We start from the raw sequence: 10,825 nt of genomic DNA, 5'->3' as shown, positions 1-10,825 counted from the left end.
CTAATAACACTAATAACTAATAAAGACACACAGTAATCACCACTGTAGAGGTGTTTCTCTCTGTAGTCTGTTAAACTGTGTTCTGTGTTCTGTTCATACCCAGTGAGCACTAACCCGGATTTCAACGTTGATTTCTGGTTGAAAACGCGTTGAAATGGGGTCTGAACGTCTTAGACGTATTTTCACCGTCTCTTCAACCGGCTAAATTACGGTTACAATATCAACGTGTCACAAAACACCAATTTCTTTAAAATATTGATGGTTTGTTCAGTTGTAGGTTGAAAGAGACGCGATGTTGGTTACTTTAAACGTATTTCTCCAAAATCATATTAGGCTGGCCGGTGATATGTGGTCTACACGAAGACGTGATTTCAACGCATTTAATGTTTCATATAAAACGTCGTAAATATGGAACTATAGACTGTGTGCTGTCAACAAGAAGCTCCCAGGACATCTAATGAGAGCAGAGCACATTCTGTGATCGCTGCGGATCCGCACATCGAACGCGTCGTTTTCACGTTCAAATACTGCAGGCAGGTAACAGGCAGCCTACTATTAGGACCCAGGCAGCAGGGGGCATACCATTAGGACCCAGGCAGCAGGGGGCATACCATTAGGACCCAGGCAGCAGGGGGCATACAATTAGGACCCAGGCAGCAGGGGGCATACCATTAGGACCCAGGCAGCAGGGGGCATACCATACAATGGGGTGGGAGGTTCACCTCTCCTCCTGAGCTCAGACACACCTGAGAGAGCAGCTGATCAGCCTCGAGGCGAGCCTTTGTTTGGTGACTGATTTAGTAAGTTCTCTTTCTTTCCTTTTTTAAACATGTTTAAAAGCATGACGTTAAGAGTGAAATTGTAGAAACATGATGTATTCTTTTTAGGCCATAGCATTAAATCAAAGGTGTTATCTGCTCGAGGGGACGTGGTCTAGAAACATAGATAATTACTTTTACATTGTATGTTCTATCAAATGTTTGTGTAAAGGTTCCTTTCTGTATAATTGTTCCTCTTTAGTTTTAAAGACGCTACAGTGGGGGGGTGTCCAAACGTCTTTCAAAGAGGGCCAACAGTCCCTGCTGACATTATTTTAAACAATACAAGTAGCCTATACATACATTGTTATTTAATCATTTTATTTTCAATGACAGCAAATAGCAATGTAACCAAATGTGAGCATTCATGTGTGAACACATCTCAACAACTATTCTGTTTCTTTCACATCCTGAAAGTCAGATAACACAAAGAACAAGCCATCTAAAAGCTAAGTACATAGAAACCGATCAATGTTCTCACCTCAAGACAATCTTAAATATGACTTAGTGAGGGTAATGAAAAGCTGTCTCTAAAAATAGCACTAGTCACCATGGAGCTCCGTCTAAAATTGTAGTTGCTGTTCTTTTTTAATCAAAAACGCTTGTATTAGTGTCCCGTTGGCGCCAGACGCGCGCCGCGAGCACACCCCGTCGTCAGGTCTGTAAATCCTCGGAACAGGCCGCGGGGCAACAACTCAGAGGTGGCGGGGGTAGAGGCGAGGCAACGCAATCTGACCGAAAAGGCCCAGACTAGAGGTTTGAACGCGGGCGCTCGAAGAGGCTCGCGCGCCTCGGAGGGTTGGATCCCCCGCTCGGCTATAGACGAGACTTTTTACTAGTTTCTTCGTGGAGACAAAGGTAGCATTGGAAAAGCTGGTGTCGGTGACAACAGACGGGGCTCCCGCGATGACGGGCCGGCATGCAGGCTTCATTGCGCAATGCAAAGGTGACCCAGACTTCGCAAAATGTCTACATTACCACTGCATCATTCACCAGCAGGCACTATGTGCAAAAGTAACCGGCTTTGATCACGTGATGATACAAAAATATCAGAGATGTGATACCTCTGACTTTCAAATGTTGAAACAGATTAACAGAAATAAAAGTTGCATGTTTAAATATGTATGTGTAGCTATACCATCATTGTTGTGGAAATCATTCTTAATAATTATTGTGAAGAATAATTAACTGACATGTGATCAGACAGTCTCTTCACATATATTATTATTATTATTATTAAGGTGATCTGTGCAACTTTGTTATTCAGGAAGTTTGTATCAAATAAGTAGCCCTCCGTACTACTCGGTACCCTTGAAGTAGCTCTGTTTAAAAAAGGTTGGTGACCCCTGATCTAGCGCCATCATCAGGTCAAAACTATAATACTTATGACATATTCCCATCAGCCTCAGCTGTGCTTTGTTTATTGCTCATTAACAGATGTTAGCACACTAACCTGATCAACATTAAACATCTTTAGATTTCAGTTAGTCAGTAAAACCGAACTAAAGACAATAACTGGTGTTCACTTTTTAATTCCAGGAGGTTTCACCAAGTCAAATCTGTTCTGAACATGTGGGAAAGATAACATGTTAAAATCATATTCAAACATTAATTTTTTCAGTTATTCATTTTACAAATCTTCAAACCTTCTGGTCCTGCTTCATGTCAATGTTCAGAACATTTTAAAGGTTTTGTTTGCGTCTGATTTATCTTCAAATAAATGGTTGTTATACATTATAACATCTGATTTAGAGCTTTGGTATGCTGAAAATGTTCCTGTTGTAATTGTTAGAATATTGTGTTGTGATCACATTTGTTGAACTAAAAACCTCCATAAACGATGCAGAGTTGACTTGTACTTTCTCTGCCTTGCACACAAAAAGCTGCCTAACATCATCTTCTCACGACATTTTATAGACCTCACAAACATTCCTTAAATGTCCCAGTCAGAGAGGTCAAAGGTCAGTTTAACCCCATCCTCAGCTTCACTTCACCAGTCCAGCAGAGGGCAGCACCGGCCTGGTTCAGTGGTGACTGCTGAAGCCAAAACAGACCTCAGAAATATTGATCAATTAATCAAGAGGAGAACCATGAAAGAATAAACACTGAAGTGAATATGAAGGTTGCAACACACAAGCTCTTTCCAGCTTTATTTCAGGTGGAAATAATAAGATGTTAAAAATTTACAGCTTCCAGCTCCTTAATTATCTGTTTATATATCAAAGTTAATTGAACAAAATAATCAAACAAAAACGAGACATTTTAGAGACAAAACAAACAATCCATTAATCAACTAAATAATTATTTATAATGAAAATAACAGTTAGTTGCAGAACTGGATTCCAGCTGATTTAGTGGCACATTATTGAATGTATGAAGTCACATTTTTAAAGTTTTGAGTGACACATCTTTAACTCTTTCATGCATTAAAGCAGTGGTTCTCAACTGGTCTGGTTGCGGGACCCACCATCACCCCTTAATGACAAGCCACGTCCCAAATTTTATATATATATATATATATATATATATATATATATATATATATATATTCAAGAAGTCTAGTAGTAGTAACGTCTGTGTAGTAAACAACTGTCAAATCAAATAAAGAAAGTACACATCAATTATATTTTAACAAATATTATTCTCATTTTTCAAATGTAACTGGATGGATTATAAATAATACATAGAAATACATGAATAAATGTTCTTCTCATTTCAAGTAAAATAACGGCTGGATTAAAAAATAAATTACGTAAGAAAATTCATTTTAGAAAAGTTATTTTCACTGAATTGCGCTGCAGCTTTAAATTCAGTTAATTTCTCTCTTTTGGAGATCGTCCTATGATTTGACTTTCACAACTCACACCTCAACAGTCCTGCTCTGCTGTCTGTATCCTCGTCTCTCTCCGTGTGTCACGGTGTGTGTACATCTCACTGAGTCAGGAAACTTGTCAGAATACACACATTTGATTGGCTGAGCTGCATCACGTGATGTGATTCACAACGCACTGGTCGGTGTTTTTCCTGCACCGCTGAACAAGTGCCGTAAATGCTGGAATAATTCCGCTGCATAAAAAATGCCCTTCAAAACAAAATCACTTTTTTTTGTTTTTTTTTGTCAGGCAAAGGCCCGCGACCCACTTTTGGGTCGCGACCCACCAGTTGAGAATCACTGCATTAAAGCATCAGTTTAGCACCTGTTTTGTACCTTTTTATAAAGTCTTACTATTCTCCATTGTTGCCTCAGGACTGAACTCTTCTTCAGGCTAAATCAATGCTAATCAATGCGTATCTCCAATGACAACTCACCCAAAGCAAAGTATGAAACTCTGGAGTAAATTCTGCTTGTGAAGAACAGAGTGAAAGCTTTTAAATGCTGGTTTGACCTACGATCCTCTGGAGTCCCTGAATGTCACATCTCAGCAGCTCCATTATGTTCAAAAGCTGATAAACAATGAAGTCGAATTTAATAGAATCAGCTTTCTCTGTTTGAACCCCGGCCTCTGTTCAGAGGAGTTTAATGTTCACATCATAATTTGGCTCATTATGCTTCTTAATCACACTTATGACATTGTGTATAATATGAATACATTTCTCCTTCACTTTGCAATAAAACAACCATGTAGACCTTTAACTGAAGTCATTCTTCTTTATGCAAAAACTCAATAAAATAAATTCATGTTTCCAGTAAAGTCTGAGGATGAAGCAGAGAAAGTTCCTCATCCATCATGAAGGAACCACAGAGCTCTTCAAACTTCATGGACACTTCCTCTGGTCTCTGTCCGTCTGGATCACTGAGGCGCTTCATGTCGGATCCCACCAGAGAAAAGACCTCTTTAAGGTCCACGCTTGTTTCCTAGAGGAAGGTACTCTCAGTCTCCTGGTTCTGGTAGACCACCTCCTGCCTTTCAGTGTACAGCTGCTCCATCCTCTGGAAGGCCTGGTGGCCCTTTTTACCTGCACACAACAGATAGAGATCATAATAATAATAACATCATTACATACTAATGAATTAAAATATGATTCATGTTTGTACCAAAAGAGAGGACAGTTTCTCTGGCAGCGCTGCAAAGATCTTCATCAGCTGATCTCCACAAATCTGATATGTGGTCCACGCTCTCTGTGGCCCTGAGGCATTTAAGAGCCAGACAGGAGCCATGTTGGATCTGAACATCAGGGCTCTTCAAACTCTCTGTGTAGTAAACTATGGCCTGGAGGAGGAGGAGGAGGAGGTTAACACAGATCTCTGGTGTACCTTACTCCTGAAGGCCTTGCAGCCTGCATAGTAAACAATATGTATATTAATATGCATGTTAAATGTTAGCATGCGGTGGCCTCTACCTGACTCCTGAAGGCCTTGCAGCCTGCAGCTCTACACAGACAGCTGGCTGCAGCTTTGCAGACTTTGTGGTTGGAGTCGACCTGCAGCGCGGCCAGAGTCTGCAGTGTGCATCTCAGTGGGAGGAGCTCTGTGATGCTCCGCCTCCTTAGCTTATTTAGAGCCCGCCTCCTTTTGGGGCTCCTCAGGGCTGACAGGATGTACTCTGAAACACGGTAGAGACCACCAGAACATCACAACTGAAACGTTTTCACTTTAAATCTCATCTAATCTTTCTGACACTCCCTGTCCTACTTGGGCCCTAAACTCCACCCGCCTGGTGTTCAAAGTGAGTTAAAACAAACATCACAGACTTTATCCGTCTCAGATAAGCACAAACACACAGTGTTGTTGTTGTTTGAGCACTTTTATGTGTTGTTCTGTGCAAATAAAAAAAGTAGTGTCGCAGTTTAATAAGCAGCAGACGTCAACATGCTGAAGCCACACGAAGAAGGAAAGGAAACAAGGGGAGCTGGAGGGAAGGAAGGAAGTGTTTTTGTGTGTTCACATGTGATTAATGATGAATTGTGTGGTTGTTGATACTTTATACACACACACACACACACACTGAACATCAGAAGAGTTTGAGTTTCTTCACATAGATTTATTTTTTTCTCTAAACTCATATACAAGTGGTTTGAAGTGGGCGGGGCCAGTTTGGTGACGTAATGTGATTGGTCGGCTGCTGACTGTTAGAATGATCTGGTCCAATCACTCGTCCACGCGGTCTCAGATTAGCCACGTTTTTGAGTGTAAACTTTGAATAAATAGTCATGAATATTTTATATTATAGAATATTTAATATTTGTATTCAGAGGCATGAAAATAAAATTAAGAGGGCAAAAATGAGTTTTCTTCCGCTGCAGAGGAGAAAGTGACAGGAATATAATATGATATAATAATAATAATAATATGATATAATATAATAATATGATATAATAATAATATAATATAATAATATGATATAATAATAATATAATAATAATATGATATAATAATATAATATGATATAATAATATTATAATAATATAATATGATATAATAATAATAACAATATAATGTATAATAATTATAATATAATATAATGATATAATAATATTATATAATAATACTATAATAATAATATAATATTATATAATAATACTATAATATAATAATACTATAATAATAATAATCTCTGCAGTGTTTTAAAAAATTTTTAATTTTTGCAGTTCACATAAAGAAATGAAAAGGCAGCGCTATCATTCTATTATTATGATGGTGGAATATTAGCGTTTGACTCATTCATTAACATGTGATTTGTTTATTAACAGATCTTTATGGCGTGAAGATGAAGAGGAGCCAGAGACACGTTGAGTCGCTGTTGTTACTGCTCCGTCCTGTTAGTTTAGCTTCATCTGTAGAATATTCACTGAACTACTAATGATTTACTACTTTAGACTAAAACACATTTTCACTGTTTGAAAACGAAATTTAATTATTCAGCATTTTTACAACATATTCATGACTGTTAAGATGCACGGCTCGTAAACGTATACCTAAAATATTCATTTAAAACATTAAATAATATAAAGTGAACATCTAATAACTGATGCATTTGTATATTTGTGTCTTTGTTTCATTTTTGTCTTAAAATATTAAATCGGATGCTAAATGCTAACCCGGCCAATAAAATGCAATAATCTTAAATTATTGTAAATATCAAACACAACCACAAAATAACGGCGTGTAAGTACACAGGAGAATATATATACATTCATTTATTTCTGTTTGTACAAACGTGGTCGGGTTATATTAAATATGTTTTGGTTGTGAAATTAAAAATATATATATTTTAACATTTTCAAAAGTTATTTTAAAGCTCAAAGCATTAAAGATGATCAAGAGTTTTCAATGAAACTACTTCCTACCAAAGAAAATAGTTTATGAAATTAAAACAGACAAAATAAATAAATGTCATTTAAGAAGAATTCCCTCAGGTGATTCAGGTGATTCAGATGATTCAGATGATTGATGTGATTCAGGTGATTCAGGTGATTCAGGTGATTCAGATGATTCAGATGATTGATGTGATTCAGGTGATTCAGGTGATTGATGTGATTCAGGCGATTCATGTGATTCAGGCGATTCATGTGATTCAGGTGATTCATGTGATTGATGTGATTTAGGTGATTGATGTGATTCAGGTGATTGATGTGATTGATGTGATTCAGGTGATTGATGTGATTCAGGTGATTGATGTGATTCAAGTGATTCAGGTGATTGATGTGATTCAGGTGATTGATGTGATTGATGTCAGTGGAGAGTTGTAAAGAAGACAAACGTTCTCTGGAGAGACGTGAGACGTGATCTCCCAGCTGCTGGACGCTGCAGCGCTTCAGATACACACACAGCTGGAAGAGAGTCACTCTCTCTGGGCTGCAGACTGGACGAAGGCCGGGTACCGACCCACAGACCGCCTGGAGCTCCTGGAGGAGCTGAGAAAAGACTGAGGAGGAGGAGGAGGAAATAAAGGAGTTCAGCTCCGTCTGTGAAACACTGATCAGAGATGAGGAGCTGAGGGACTTTAGTTCTTGTTTTCTGCTGAAGGAGAATCTCCAGTAAAACTTTACAGGAAAATCAATCGAGTTTGTTCATCAACCTGCTGAGTTTCTTTTCTCTTTCAGCAGATTCAATGTGGACCAACGGTGTGGAAGCCCATCTCCACCACTGAGGAAACAATAAGATCCTGTAAGTCATTATTATGACTTACTATCTCATTATTATGACTTACTATCTCCTTACTATCTCATAATAATGACTTACTATCTCATTATGACTTACTATCTCATAATGACTTACTATCTCATTATAATGAGATACTATCTCATTATAATGAGATACTATCTCATTATTATGAGATAGTATCTCATTATTATGAGATAGTATCTCATAATAATGAGATAGTAAGTCATTATAATGACTTACTATCTCATTATTATGACTTACTATCTCATTATAATGAGATAGTAGTTCATTATTATGAGATACTATCTCATTATGACTTACAGGACCTTCATTGTTTCCTCACAGTGGTGGAGATGGGCTTCCATAAAAATGTGACTTGAAGAACACACTTAGAAATATAAACAATGATCACGACACAATGAACGTTCATGTAAATACATTCTGAAACATCTGATTTTTAAACACCACATTTACAGCTCATTCAACAATAAATTACTAAATGTCTTTATGTATTTTATTTAGTGCTGGGCAAGTTAACGCGTTATTATCCCCCCCCCCCCACACACACACACACACACAGACGATCGTCTCGTTACAGGATCAAACGTGACAATATCAAAACACATGTTTTTAAATGAACATATAATCACGTGAGAACAAACTGCTGTTAACTCAACTCTTTATTAGCATAACTTTCTCATGCAGGTTACTGCCACGGTACAGACTACAGGTTCCATGCTTCACCTACACTCCCCTGGGTCCTAAGTCCCTCCATGTACAGCTTCTTATCACCCTCTATGTACCAACGTACATTTATAACAAATACCACACATATTACGGTAATCAGCGTTATGTGTCTGACCACAATATCACAAAATAAATGATTCATTTAAATTATTGTTTTAGAGTTTTTAAAGTGTTTTGTTTGTAATATGTATAATAAGCATCATTTAGTATCACTACTGAGAATTTAACAAACATAAAAACATGACGTAGATATGTTTGTAGTTTTCAAGAAGTATATTTAAATATCATCTCTTACACACATGAAGATAAAGTTATGAACACCGGCTGAATATCTATGATCAGAATCATTATAACTGTGTTATAACTGCTGCTGTGTAAAGGGAATATTGCTGTTAACAACAACCTGATGTGTTTAAAGTGTTTACAAACCAAATGTTATTGACCTTTTGTTCATATAGCAGTACTTTAAAATAAAAGTGCACAATACACTACTTTTGAATCATTATTGAACTTTGCGCATAACAATGCGATTAATCGAGATTAAAAACTGTAATCGTTGCCCAGCACTAATTTTATTACAATAAATTTGTCCCTCAGACTCCGTCTTGTGTGTCGGCTGGTGGAGAACCAGTTCAGAAACATCCCATAATGAAGAGGACGCAGCTCAATGACGCTGTAATAAATAATACAATAACTCAATAATATAATTACAACAATCAGCTCCTACTCAAATGTGTCCGTTCTACCATCATTTTAATGTAATATTATATAACTGATGCAATAAATCAATGCGCATCATCTGAGCTGCAAGGCATTGTGGGAAGTGTAGTAGCAGATGAGATGTGATGAGGAAGACGTACGTCAGGCAGGATGTATAAAGAGAAGGTTCCAGAATAATCATAAAGAAGTGCAGTAAACGAGCTCACAGCTTCAGTACCTTTGTCCGACTGGCCCGGCTGCTTGGCCTTCACCTTGTGGGTGTAACGTTTCTTTAACGTCCTGCAGAACGCGTCGGAGACGCAGCAGAACGGAGAGACGCCGTCCGTCACACAGTCGTCCCAGAACAGCAGCACCTCCCTCGACCTCTGGGCCTCTGGGAGGACTGAGGAGCAGACAGTGAAGGGCTCGTGATTATGGATGTGACTTGATGAGCTCCTGGTTCTGATCGTGTGATTATTCATTCTAACATAGCTGGTACTTTAATATTCACAACCGCCCCCTAATGATGACGGTGTCGTGGGGATGTTTGCTGAGAGGACGAGTGGAGCAACGGATCGGATCAGCACAAAAGAATATCAAGCTTCTAGCCCCCGATACTAATTATTGGTCATTGATGATCCACATGTTTGATTATATCAGCTGGTCTCCAAGGATCCAGAATACCGTCCCAAAAATCATTTGAACGCTCTGAAGTCAGTAAACCATCAACAATACTAAATGTTATACTTCTACTTTGTTATTGTAATTCATAGCATTTTGTACTTTATAAAAATGGGGGGGGGGGGGGGCATAGGGTATAAAGTAATGAACAATGCTATTGTGAAGTCAGTTGACTCCGGACAGCTCGGGTTACTTTTACACTTTGTCATGCAAATAAATCTGCGCGAACTGAAGAAAATCCAAAGTCTGTGGTGTTCTGTGCTCGTTACTGAGTCCTAACAGTGAGATCCTGTCTCACCACGAGTCAGACAGAGAACACTCACTGAGCCGGTAGGTATCGAGTTTGACCATAAAGTCAATGAAGCTGACCCACAACGGGAGGACTCCACGGGGACCTTTGCTCTCCCACAGACTGAACATGAGCTCAACATAAAGGTAAAGCTGGTGTTCTGCATCGGTGGTGTCGGTCTGTGAGGAGGACAGGACGGCTGCGTCCTAAGACCGTAAGATAGTAACTTGTATTCAGTAAGTGTTTTGAGCCCCACTAACTAATTCAAGTTTTAATTATAAGTATAATATAATTCTGAGTGACGTCATTTTGATTAGACTGGCAAACTACTGGATTTATTCATGTTTATCACCAAAACTACATTTTACAGGTGAAATGTGAACACATCATGATAACGTTATAATGTACCTTCAGCCAGTACTCATGTTCACTGAGCAGCAGCAGTGCTGCTAACGTTACTAGCTCTCCTCCTGTTGGTTAGCCGTT

General features: G+C 38.4%; 1 protein-coding gene across 1 annotated transcript in view; it reads right to left on the bottom strand.

Moving 5' to 3' along the window:
* Positions 1–3,922: 3,922 nt before the first annotated feature.
* The window catches only part of ripor3 (RIPOR family member 3), a 15,351-nt gene continuing 8,448 nt past the window's right edge, over positions 3,923–10,825 (bottom strand). Inside the window, exons 18-22 of the mRNA XM_031838412.1 lie at positions 9,608–9,772; positions 7,520–7,684; positions 5,160–5,362; positions 4,855–5,029; positions 3,923–4,775 (exon numbers count right to left, since the gene is read on the bottom strand). Coding sequence (XP_031694272.1) covers positions 4,675–4,775; positions 4,855–5,029; positions 5,160–5,362; positions 7,520–7,684; positions 9,608–9,772 — 809 coding nt within the window. The 3' untranslated portion in view covers positions 3,923–4,674. The remainder of the gene's footprint in view (positions 4,776–4,854; positions 5,030–5,159; positions 5,363–7,519; positions 7,685–9,607; positions 9,773–10,825) is intronic.

This window comes from Anarrhichthys ocellatus, unplaced genomic scaffold (assembly GCF_004355925.1).
Source record: "Anarrhichthys ocellatus isolate YVR2014 unplaced genomic scaffold, GSC_Weel_1.0 scaffold703, whole genome shotgun sequence".
NCBI lineage: Eukaryota > Metazoa > Chordata > Actinopteri > Perciformes > Anarhichadidae > Anarrhichthys > Anarrhichthys ocellatus.
This window is presented reverse-complemented; position numbering and strand designations above follow the sequence as displayed.